General features: G+C 45.8%; 1 protein-coding gene across 1 annotated transcript in view; it reads left to right on the top strand.

Moving 5' to 3' along the window:
- The window catches only part of LOC127910876 (receptor-type tyrosine-protein phosphatase mu-like), a 688,506-nt gene that overhangs the window by 467,266 nt on the left and 208,740 nt on the right, over window positions 1-12,500 (top strand). Inside the window, exon 17 of the mRNA XM_052475958.1 lies at window positions 5,435-5,570. Coding sequence (XP_052331918.1) covers window positions 5,435-5,570 — 136 coding nt within the window. The remainder of the gene's footprint in view (window positions 1-5,434; window positions 5,571-12,500) is intronic.

Genomic DNA, 12,500 nt, shown 5'->3' with positions numbered 1-12,500 from the left:
AGCAGTTTACAGGCCTATTTGAGATAGAAACTAGCAGTTTACAGGCCTATTTGAGATAGAAACTAGCAGTTTACAGGCCTATTTGAGATAGAAACTAGCAGTTTACAGGCCTATTTGAGATAGAAACTAGCAGTTTACAGGCCTATTTGAGATAGAAACTAGCAGTTTACAGGCCTATTTGAGATAGAAACTAGCAGTTTACAGGCCTATTTGAGATAGAAAGTGCACTAGCAGTTTACAGGCCTATTTGAGATAGAAACTAGCAGTTTACAGGCCTATTTGAGATAGAAACTAGCAGTTTACAGGCCTATTTGAGATAGAAACTAGCAGTTTACAGGCCTATTTGAGATAGAAACTAGCAGTTTACAGGCCTATTTGAGATAGAAACTAGCAGTTTACAGGCCTATTTGAGATAGAAACTAGCAGTTTACAGGCCTATTTGAGATAGAAAGTGCACTAGCAGTTTACAGGCCTATTTGAGATAGAAAGTGCACTAGCAGTTTACAGGCCTATTTGAGATAGAAACTAGCAGTTTACAGGCCTATTTGAGATAGAAACTAGCAGTTTACAGGCCTATTTGAGATAGAAACTAGCAGTTTACAGGCCTATTTGAGATAGAAAGTGCACTAGCAGTTTACAGGCCTATTTGAGATAGAAACTAGCAGTTTACAGGCCTATTTGAGATAGAAAGTGCACTAGCAGTTTACAGGCCTATTTGAGATAGAAAGTGCACTAGCAGTTTACAGGCCTATTTGAGATAGAAAGTGCACTAGCAGTTTACAGGCCTATTTGAGAGACCTTGAAACCAAATGCAACCGCTATGGATGGAATGAAACAGGATGTTTTTCGTAGGCCTGAGAGATTTGACAGTGATTTAGTTGTCAGCTACTGTATTATCTGAAAGTATTCAGATCCTTTGCTAAAATTGATCCAATCCACCCCCTCCCCCGCCCCCCGTCAATCTACACACAGTACTCCATAATAGCAAAGCAAAAACATTTATTTTTTAATCGTTTTTGCTCTGAAGGCAGGTTTTCATCAAGGATCTCTCTGTACTTTGCTCTGTTCATCTTTGCTCCGATCCTTCCTGGTCTCCCTGATGCTGCCACCACCATGCTTCACCGTAGGGATGGTGCCACCACCATGCTTCACCAACAGACGTGACTCTTGGCATTCAGCCCAAAGAGTTTCATCTTGGTTTTTCATCAGACCAGTTTCATTAGGTGCCTTTTTGGCAAACTCAAGCGGGCTGTCATGTGCCTTTTCCTGAGGAGTGGCTTCCGTCTGGCCGCTCTACCATAAATGCCTGATTGGTGGAGTGCTGCAGAGATGGTTGTCCTTCTGGAAGGTTCTCTCATCTCCACAGAGGAACTCTGGGGCTCTGTCAGAGTGACCATCGGGTTTTTGGTCACCTTTTTAATTTTGTTTTATTTCATCCATTTTTAGATTAAGGCTCTAACGTAACACAAAAATGTCAAAGGGGTCTGAATACATTCTGAAAGGCACCGTACGTACAATAAGAAAAGGTTAGGGATGTGTCTTCCTTAAACGCACTACGACCAGCTAAACAGAACATGGACAAGACCTATTAGACCAGATCAATGTCGGTGGATCTAGTACCACTATTACACGATCACCACTTCGGACCACTGGGGATTTCACCTAGTTTAGTAAAATAGCTAGGCATATTAGTAATAAGTAACAGTAGGAGATATCTACTAATGTCTTCGTATGTTGTTGTATAGGAGAGGTCACCCATAAGCCCGTTGTTGTATAAGAGTGGTCACCCATAAGCCTGTTGTATAGGAGAGGTCACCCATAAGCCTGTTGTTGTATAGGAGAGGTCACCCATAAGCCTGTTGCTGTATAGGAGAGATCACCCATAAGCCCGTTGTTGTATAAGAGAGGTCACCCATAAGCCTGTTGTTGTATAAGAGAGGTCACCCATAAGCCTGTTGCTGTATAGGAGAGATCACCCATAAGCCCATTGTTGTATAAGAGAGGTCACCCATAAGCCTGTTGTTGTATAAGAGAGGTCACCCATAAGCCTGTTGCTGTATAGGAGAGATCACCCATAAGCCCATTGTTGTATAAGAGAGGTCACCCATAAGCCTGTTGTTGTATAAGAGAGGTCACCCATAAGCCCGTTGTTGTTTAAGAAAGGTCACCCATAAGCATGTTGTTGTATAGGAGAGGTCACCCATAAGCCTGTTGTTGTATAGGAGAGGTCACCCATAAGCCTGTTGTTGTATAGGAGAGGTCACCCATAAGCCTGTTGTATAGGAGAGGTCACCCATAAACCTGTTGTTGTATAGGAGAGGTCACCCATAAGCCTGTTTTTGTATAGGAGAGGTCACCCATAATCCTGTTGTTGTATAGGAGAGGTCACCCATAAGCCCATTGTTGTATAAGAGAGGTCACCCATAAGCATGTTGTATAGGAGAGGTCACCCATAAGCCTGTTGTTGTATAGGAGAGGTCACCCACAAGTCTGTCGTTGTATAGGAGAGGTCACCCATAAGCCTGTTTGTGTAGTTGTTAATGTTGTCTTGTTGTTGTATAGGAGAGGCCACCCATAAGCCTGTTTGTGTAGTTGTTAATGTTGTCTTGTTGTTGTATAGGAGAGGTCACCCATAAGCCTGTTGTTGTATAGGAGAGGTCACCCATAAGCCTGTTGTTGTATAGGAGAGGTCACCCATAAGCCCGTTTGTGTAGTTGTTAATGTTGTCTTGTTGTTGTATAGGAGAGGCCACCCATAAGCATGTTTGTGTAGTTGTTAATGTTGTCTTGTTGTTGTATAGGAGAGGTCACCCATAAGCATGTTGTTGTATAGGAGAGGTCACCCATAAGCCTGTTGTTGTATAGGAGAGGTCACCCATAAGCCTGTTTGTGTAGTTGTTAATGTTGTCTTGTTGTTGTATAGGAGAGGTCACCCATAAGCCTGTTTGTGTAGTTGTTAATGTTGTCTTGTTGTTGTATAGGAGAGGTCACCCATAAGCCTGTTGTTGTATAGGAGAGGTCACCCATAAGCCTGTTTGTGTAGTTGTTAATGTTGTCTTGTTGTTGTATAGGAGAGGTCACCCATAAGCCTGTTGTTGTATAGGAGAGGTCACCCATAAGCCTGTTGTTGTATAGGAGAGGTCACCCATAAGCCTGTTGTTGTATAGGAGAGGTCACCCATAAGCCTGTTGTTGTATAGGAGAGGTCACCCATAAGCCTGTTTGTGTAGTTGTTAATGTTGTCTTGTTGTTGTATAGGAGAGGTCACCCATAAGCCCGTTGTTGTATAAGAGAGGTCACCCATAAGCCTGTTGTTGTATAAGAGAGGTCACCCATAAGCCTGTTGCTGTATAGGAGAGATCACCCATAAGCCCATTGTTGTATAAGAGAGGTCACCCATAAGCCTGTTGTTGTATAAGAGAGGTCACCCATAAGCCCGTTGTTGTTTAAGAAAGGTCACCCATAAGCATGTTGTTGTATAGGAGAGGTCACCCATAAGCCTGTTGTTGTATAGGAGAGGTCACCCATAAGCCTGTTGTTGTATAGGAGAGGTCACCCATAAACCTGTTGTTGTATAGGAGAGGTCACCCATAAGTCTGTTTTTGTATAGGAGAGGTCACCCATAATCCTGTTGTTGTATAGGAGAGGTCACCCATAAGCCCATTGTTGTATAAGAGAGGTCACCCATAAGCATGTTGTATAGGAGAGGTCACCCATAAGCCTGTTGTTGTATAGGAGAGGTCACCCACAAGTCTGTCGTTGTATAGGAGAGGTCACCCATAAGCCTGTTTGTGTAGTTGTTAATGTTGTCTTGTTGTTGTATAGGAGAGGCCACCCATAAGCCTGTTTGTGTAGTTGTTAATGTTGTCTTGTTGTTGTATAGGAGAGGTCACCCATAAGCCTGTTGTTGTATAGGAGAGGTCACCCATAAGCCTGTTGTTGTATAGGAGAGGTCACCCATAAGCCCGTTTGTGTAGTTGTTAATGTTGTCTTGTTGTTGTATAGGAGAGGCCACCCATAAGCATGTTTGTGTAGTTGTTAATGTTGTCTTGTTGTTGTATAGGAGAGGTCACCCATAAGCATGTTGTTGTATAGGAGAGGTCACCCATAAGCCTGTTTGTGTAGTTGTTAATGTTGTCTTGTTGTTGTATAGGAGAGGTCACCCATAAGCATGTTTGTGTAGTTGTTAATGTTGTCTTGTTGTTGTATAGGAGAGGTCACCCATAAGCCTGTTGTTATATAGGAGAGGTCATCCATAAGCCTGTTTGTGTAGTTGTTAATGTTGTCTTGTTGTTGTATAGGAGAGGCCACCCATAAGCATGTTGTTATATAGGAGAGGTCACCCATAAGCCTGTTTGTGTAGTTGTTAATGTTGTCTTGTTGTTGTATAGGAGAGGTCATCCATAAGCCCGTTTGTGTAGTTGTTAATGTTGTCTTGTTGTTGTATAGGAGAGGTCACCCATAAGCATGTTGTTGTATAGGAGAGGTCACCCATAAGCCTGTTTGTGTAGTTGTTAATGTTGTCTTGTTGTTGTATAGGAGAGGTCACCCATAAGCCTGTTTGTGTAGTTGTTAATGTTGTCTTGTTGTTGTATAGGAGAGGTCACCCATAAGCATGTTGTTGTATAGGAGAGGTCACCCATAAGCCTGTTTGTGTAGTTGTTAATGTTGTCTTGTTGTTGTATAGGAGAGGTCACCCATACGCCTGTTTGTGTAGTTGTTAATGTTGTCTTGTTGTTGTATAGGAGAGGCCACCCATAAGCCTGTTTGTGTAGTTGTTAATGTTGTCTTGTTGTTGTATAGGAGAGGTCACCCATAAGCCTGTTGTTGTATAGGAGAGGTCACCCATAAGCCTGTTGTTGTATAGGAGAGGTCACCCATAAGCCTGTTTGTGTAGTTGTTAATGTTGTCTTGTTGTTGTATAGGAGAGGCCACCCATAAGCCTGTTTGTGTAGTTGTTAATGTTGTCTTGTTGTTGTATAGGAGAGGTCACCCATAAGCCTGTTGTATAGGAGAGGTCACCCATAAGCCTGTTGTATAGGAGAGGTCACCCATAAGCCTGTTGTATAGGAGAGGTCACCCATAAGCCTGTTTGTGTAGTTGTTAATGTTGTCTTGTTGTTGTATAGGAGAGGTCACCCATAAGCCTGTTGTTGTATAGGAGAGGTCACCCATAAGCCTGTTTGTGTAGTTGTTAATGTTGTCTTGTTGTTGTATAGGAGAGGTCACCCATAAGCCTGTTTGTGTATAGGAGAGGTCACCCATATGCCTGTTGTTGTATAGGAGAGGTCACCCATAAGCCTGTTGTTGTATAGGAGAGGTCACCCATAAGCCTGTTGTTGTATAGGAGAGGCCACCCATAAGCCTGTTGTTGTATAGGAGAGGCCACCCATAAGCCTGTTTGTGTAGTTGTTAATGTTGTCTTGTTGTTGTATAGGAGAGGCCACCCATAAGCCTGTCGCTGTGGAGCCAGAGAAACAGACAGACAACACAGTGAAGATAACCGGCGTAATCGCTGGCATCCTCCTCTTCGTCATCATCTTCCTCGGAGTCATCCTCCTCCTGAAGAAAAGGTGAGCCGTTTAGTAGAAGTTATATATTTTGTGTAAAGATATATGTTTCTATATGTTATGTGTCCTATATATTTAATATATCGCCAGTCTGTGTTGATGTTATTTTCACGTCTACAAACGCTGTTACACAGTGAGACAAACTGAAGAAGCCAAAGATTTACAACATGGGGTACATTTGGACAGCTTGATCGTTTACAACTGTAATCTGGAAGAATTTTGTTATTTTTTATGAGTCTCTTCCCCTTGTTTTCTCTCCCTAAAGCACAGCAGTGTTGTCAGTGTTGTCAGCGCAAAACGTAAATAATGAATTTGATGATGTTGTTGATACGCTACATTACGTCTGTTTACAGCTATGAGAAACAGTTTGCTGTGAAAGATGAATGTCTCCACGGCCCAATCATACAAGACGCACCACCCCGTTCAATGACACTGGTTTGGAGACGGGAGGGAAAGGGAAAATATTTTGGAGGAATATAGAAGGGAAGATTAGAGAATAGGAGATTAGAATGAAATAATGATGAAAGGCTGAAAGAGAGAAGGGGAAGGAAGAGAGGGAGAGAGAGAGGGAATAGAGAGAGGAGTAGAAGAGAAAGAGAGAAGAGAGAGGAGAGAGAGGGAATAGAGAGAGGAGTAGAAGAGAAAGAGAGAAGAGAGAGGAGAGAGAGGGAATAGAGAGAGGAGTAGAAGAGAAAGAGAGAAGGGGAAGGAAGAGAGAGAGAGAGAGAGGGAATAGAGAGAGGAGTAGAAGAGAAAGAGAGAAGAGAGAGGAGAGAGAAAGGGAATAGAGAGGGGAGTAAAAGAGAAAGAGAGAACAGAGAGGAGAGAGTGAGTCAATAGAGAGCCTTCCTATAATCATGTATTGTAGCTTCAGGTTCAGTTTACATTATCCCCAGCCCCTGTTCTCCATGACACCCAGTAGCTTCAGGCTAAGTTGACATTATCCCCAGCCCCTGTTCTCCATGACACCCAGTAGCTTCAGGCTAAGTTGACATTATCCCCAGCCCCTGTTCTCCATGACACCCAGTAGCTTCAGGCTAAGTTGACATTATCCCCAGTCCCTGTTCTCCATGACACCCAGTAGCTTCAGGCTAAGTTGACATTATCCCCAGCCCCTGTTCTCCATGACACCCAGTAGCTTCAGGCTAAGTTGACATTATCCCCAGTCCCTGTTCTCCATGACACCCAGTAGCTTCAGGCTAAGTTGACATTATCCCCAGCCCCTGTTCTCCATGACACCCAGTAGCTTCAGGCTAAGTTGACATTATCCCCAGTCCCTGTTCTCCATGACACCCAGTAGCTTCAGGCTAAGTTGACATTATCCCCAGTCCCTGTTCTCCATGACACCCAGTAGCTTCAGGCTAAGTTGACATTATCCCCAGTCCCTGTTCTCCATGACACCCAGTAGCTTCAGGCTAAGTTGACATTATCCCCAGCCCCTGTTCTCCATGACACCCAGTAGCTTCAGGCTAAGTTGACATTATCCCCAGTCCCTGTTCTCCATGACACCCAGTAGCTTCAGGCTAAGTTGACATTATCCCCACTCCCTGTTCTCCATGACTACCAGAAGCTTCAGGCTAAGTTGACATTATCCCCAGTCCCTGTTCTCCATGACACCCAGTAGCTTCAGGCTAAGTTGACATTATCCCCAGCCCCTGTTCTCCATGACACCCAGTAGCTTCAGGCTAAGTTGACATTATCCCCAGCCCCTGTTCTCCATGACACCCAGTGATTCAGGCTAAGTTGACATTATCCCCAGTCCCTGTTCTCCATGACACCCAGTAGCTTCAGGCTAAGTTGACATTATCCCCAGTCCCTGTTCTCCATGACACCCAGTAGCTTCAGGCTAAGTTGACATTATCCCCAGTCCCTGTTCTCCATGACACCCAGTAGCTTCAGGCTAAGTTGACATTATCCCCAGTCCCTGTTCTCCATGACACCCAGTAGCTTCAGGCTAAGTTGACATTATCCCCAGCCCCTGTTCTCCATGACACCCAGTAGCTTCAGGCTAAGTTGACATTATCCCCAGTCCCTGTTCTCCATGACACCCAGTAGCTTCAGGCTAAGTTGACATTATCCCCAGCCCCTGTTCTCCATGACACCCAGTAGCTTCAGGCTAAGTTGACATTATCCCCAGTCCCTGTTCTCCATGACACCCAGTAGCTTCAGGCTAAGTTGACATTATCCCCAGCCCCTGTTCTCCATGACACCCAGTAGCTTCAGGCTAAGTTTACATTATCCCCAGTCCCTGTTCTCCATGACACCCAGTAGCTTCAGGCTAAGTTGACATTATCCCCAGTCCCTGTTCTTCCATGACACCCAGTAGCTTCAGGCTAAGTTGACATTATCCCCAGCCCCTGTTCTCCATGACACCCAGTAGCTTCAGGCTAAGTTGACATTATCCCCAGTCCCTGTTCTCCATGACACCCAGTAGCTTCAGGCTAAGTTGACATTACCCCAGCCCCTGTTCTCCATGACACCCAGTAGCTTCAGGCTAAGTTGACATTATCCCCAGCCCCTGTTCTCCATGACACCCAGTAGCTTCAGGCTAAGTTGACATTATCCCCAGCCCCTGTTCTCCATGACACCCAGTAGCTTCAGGCTAAGTTTACATTATCCCCAGCCCCTGTTCTCCATGACACCCAGTAGCTTCAGGCTAAGTTGACATTATCCCCAGCCCCTGTTCTCCATGACACCCAGTAGCTTCAGGCTAAGTTGACATTATCATCAGCCCCTGTTCTCCATGTCAACCAGGCCTGAAATAACACACTGTCACTTTATTTATGTGTGCTGTAGATACGTTGGGTGTGCTCTTATCTGTGTCCCAAAATGGCATCCTACTAGTAGATGCTAGTTCCTTGGTATTGGAGGTGGGGGGTAGATGGAGTGGTAGATGCTAGTTCCTTGGTATCGGAAGTGGGAGTGGTAGATGGAGTGGTAGATGCTAGTTCCTTGGTATTGGAGGTGGGGGGGGTAGATGGAGTGGTAGATGCTAGTTCCTTGGTATTGGAGGTGGGGGGTAGATGGAGTGGTAGATGAAGGGGTAGATGCTAGTCCCTTGGTATTGGAGGTGGGAGGGTAGATGGAGGGGTAGATGCTAGTTCCTTGGTATCAGAAGTGGGAGTGGTAGATGGAGTGGTAGATGCTAGTTCCTTGGTATAAGAGGTGGGGGGGGGTAGATGGAGTGGTAGATGGAGGGGTAGATGCTAGTCCCTTGGTATTGGAGGTGGGGGGTTGATGGAGGGGTAGATGCTAGTTCCTTGGTATCAGAGGTGGGGATAGATGGAGTGGTAGATGGAGTAGTAGATGCTAGTCCCTTGGTATTGGAGGTGGGGGTAGATGGAGGGGTAGATGGAGTAGTAGATGCTAGTCCCTTGGTATTGGAGGTGGGGGTAGATGGAGTGGTAGATGGAGTAGTATATGCTCGTTCCTTGGTATTGGAGGTGGGAGTGGTAGATGGAGGGGTAGATGCTAGTTCCTTGGTATTGAAGGTGGGAGGGTAGATGGAGGGGTAGATGCTAGTTATTTGGTATTGGAGGTGGGGGGTAGATGTAGTGGTAGATGCTCGTTCCTTGGTATTGGAGGTGGGGGGTAGATGGAGTGGTAAATGGAGGGGTAGATGCTAGTCCCTTGGTATTGGAGGTGGGGGGTAGATGGAGGGGTAGATGCTAGTTCCTTGGTATCAGAAGTGGGAGTGGTAGATGGAGTGGTAGATGCTAGTTCCTTGGTATTGGAGGTGGGGGGTAGATGGAGGGGTAGATGCTAGTTCCTTGGTATTGGAGGTGGGAGGGTAGATGGAGTAGTAGATGCTAGTTCCTTGGTATTGGAGGTGGGGGGGTAGATGGAGTGGTAGATGCTAGTTCCTTGGTATTGGAGGTGGGGGGGTAGATGGAGTGGTAGATGCTAGTTCCTTGGTATTGGAGGTGGGAGGGTAGATGGAGTGGTAGATGCTAGTTCCTTGGTATTGGAGGTGGGAGGGTAGATGGAGTGGTAGATGCTAGTTCCTTGGTAGTGGAGGTGGGGGGGTAGATGGAGTGGTAGATGCTAGTTCCTTGGTATTGGAGGTGGGGGGGTAGATGGAGTGGTAGATGCTAGTTCCTTGGTATTGGAGGTGGGGGGGTAGATGGAGTGGTAGATGAAGGGGTAGATGCTAGTTCCTTGGTATTGAAGGTGGGAGGGTAGATGGAGGGGTAGATGCTAGTTCTTTGGTATTGGAGGTGGGGGGTAGATGGAGGGGTAGATGCTAGTTCCTTGGTATTGAAGGTGGGAGGGTAGATGGAGGGGTAGATGCTCGTTCCTTGGTATTGGAGGTGGGGGTAGATGGAGTGGGAAAGGTGGAGGGGTAGATGCTAGTCCCTTGGTATTGGAGGTGGGAGGGTAGATGGAGGGGTAGATGCGGGTTCCTTGGTATCAGAAGTGGGAGTGGTAGATGGAGTGGTAGATGCTAGTTCCTTGGTATAAGAGGTGGGGGGGGGTAGATGGAGTGGTAGATGGAGGGGTAGATGCTAGTCCCTTGGTATTGGAGGTGGGGGGGTAGATGGAGGGGTAGATGCTAGTTCCTTGGTATCAAGGTGGGGGTAGATGGAGTGGTAGGTGGAGTGGTAGATGGAGTAGTAGATGCTAGTCCCTTGGTATTGGAGGTGGGGGGTAGATGGAGTGGTAGATGGAGTGGTAGATGCTAGTCCCTTGGTATTGGAGGTGGGGGTAGATGGAGTGGTAGATGGAGTAGTAGATGCTAGTCCCTTGGTATTGGAGGTGGGGGTAGATGGAGTGGTAGATGCTAGTTCCTTGGTATTGGAGGTGGGAGTGGTAGATGGATTGGTAGATCCTAGTCCCTTGGTATTGGAGGTGGGGGTAGATGGAGTGGTAGATGCTAGTTCCTTGGTATTGGAGGTGGGGGGTAGATGGAGTAGTAGATGCTAGTCCCTTGGTATTGGAGGTGGGGGGTAGATGGAGTGGTAGATGCTAGTTCCTTGGTATTGGAGGTGGGGGTAGATGGAGTGGTAGATGCTAGTTCCTTGGTATTGGAGGTGGGGGGTAGATGGAGTAGTAGATGGAGTGGTAGATGCTAGTTCCTTGGTATTGGAGGTTGGAGGGTAGATGGAGTAGTAGATGCTAGTTCCTTGGTATTGGAGGTGGGGGGTAGATGGATTGGTAGATCCTAGTTCCTTGGTATTGCAGGTGGGAGTGGTAGTTTTTACCAGTAATGTACCATTTGATGTTTTGTACAGTGTGATATTCCGTATGGCGTGTGCAAACAAACAGTCATGCTATTTAACTGAATTATTTTCGGTGTGACCTAATCAAATGAGACAGGAAGTGGGAAATTATTTAATTGGATCCAATTGATTTCATTTGCATTAATTATATCCGATTTACAGCCGTGTTAAGACATTCCAAATTCCGATTTGGAACTGACTCTTGGAGGTCAAATCCGTAGAATCAGGAATTTATCCTAATGTCTATGTCTTCACACGAATATATGTGACATGATGTCTGTCGGGGCAGGTTGTTATGGAAACCTGGCTTGGTGAATACATCGACTAGCTCTTACAACATGACCCAGTACATGAACGATATTCCCGAATATGGATGTATGTTTTTTATGTAGGAAGAGGCAACGCAAATGTATATGTCTGTTATTAAACATGTCTTTGACAGAACCAGATGTGTGTGTACATCAGCTAACAGGAAGTGTGTGTACATCAGCTAACAGGATGTGTGTGTACATCAGCTAACAGGAAGTGTGTGTACATTAGCTAACAGGAAGTGTGTGTACATCAGCTAACAGGAAGTGTGTGTACATCAGCTAGCAGGAAGTGTGTGTACATCAGCTAACAGGAAGTGTGTGTACATCAGCTAACAGGAAGTGTGTGTACATCAGCTAACAGGAAGTGTGTGTACATCAGCTAACAGGAAGTGTGTGTACATCAGCTAACAGGAAGTGTGTGTACATCAGCTAACAGGAAGTGTGTGTACATCAGCTAACCGGTTGTGATTTCTCAACATGACCTCTACTCTAATTGTATTTAATAACAACTAGCTTTCAAAATGAGAACGAATCTGTAGAAAGAATCGGCACACATTACAACACGCCACATAACTCCAAGCTATAACCTCGCTCTGCACGTTCACTAGTCTGCCTTTCATGTATGCCTGCCTGCCTGCCTGCCTGCCTGCCTGTCTGCCTGCCTGCCTGTCTGTCTGTCTGCCTGCCTGCCTGCCTGCCTGCCTGCCTGCCTGCCTGCCTGCCTGCCTGCCTGCCTGCCTGCCTGCCTGCCTGCCTGCCTGCCTGCCTGTCTGCCTGCCAGCCTGCCTGCCTGCCTGCCTGCCTGCCTGCCTGCCTGCCAGCCTGCCTGCCTGCCTGCCTGCCTGCCAGCCTGCCTGCCTGCCATATGGTTTTTGTCCATTTTATCTATTTTTTCAAACATTAATGTATTTTTACTTTTTCTTTCCTTCATTCCATATCCCCCCCCCCCGTTCCTCCGTCCTCCACTGCTTATAACCTACCACCACCTCACCTAACCACGTACCACCTCACCTACCACGTACCACCTCACCTACCACCTACCACTGGGCAGAAGAACCTACCACTCCTACACTTACTACCTGTAAGTAAACAATGCAACATAACAGTCTTGGTGCTTTTGCTTTTCTGTCGTCCAAACTACACCGTTGAGACTGGAACCATGTCGTTCGTCTCGCCCCGTCAAATACACATTTCAAATATGTCAGCTACATTTTCCTTTTAATATCCCCGGTACAATAGAAACAATGCAATTGTCATCAAAGCACCTTAGTATTAACAGTCTACCTGGCTGTTATAGGCCTCCTTTTAGTTTCAACGTTATGATCAAATTCATGTCACACTATGACATTTGTGTATAAATGATTTAACTCATTAAAGAGGAGCAGTAAAAAAAATATAACAAT

The sequence above is a fragment of the Oncorhynchus keta genome, chromosome 23 (assembly GCF_023373465.1).
Source record: "Oncorhynchus keta strain PuntledgeMale-10-30-2019 chromosome 23, Oket_V2, whole genome shotgun sequence".
Lineage (NCBI taxonomy): Eukaryota > Metazoa > Chordata > Actinopteri > Salmoniformes > Salmonidae > Oncorhynchus > Oncorhynchus keta.
The sequence above is the reverse complement of the archived record's forward strand: the minus strand, read 5'-3'. Positions and strand labels throughout refer to the sequence as shown.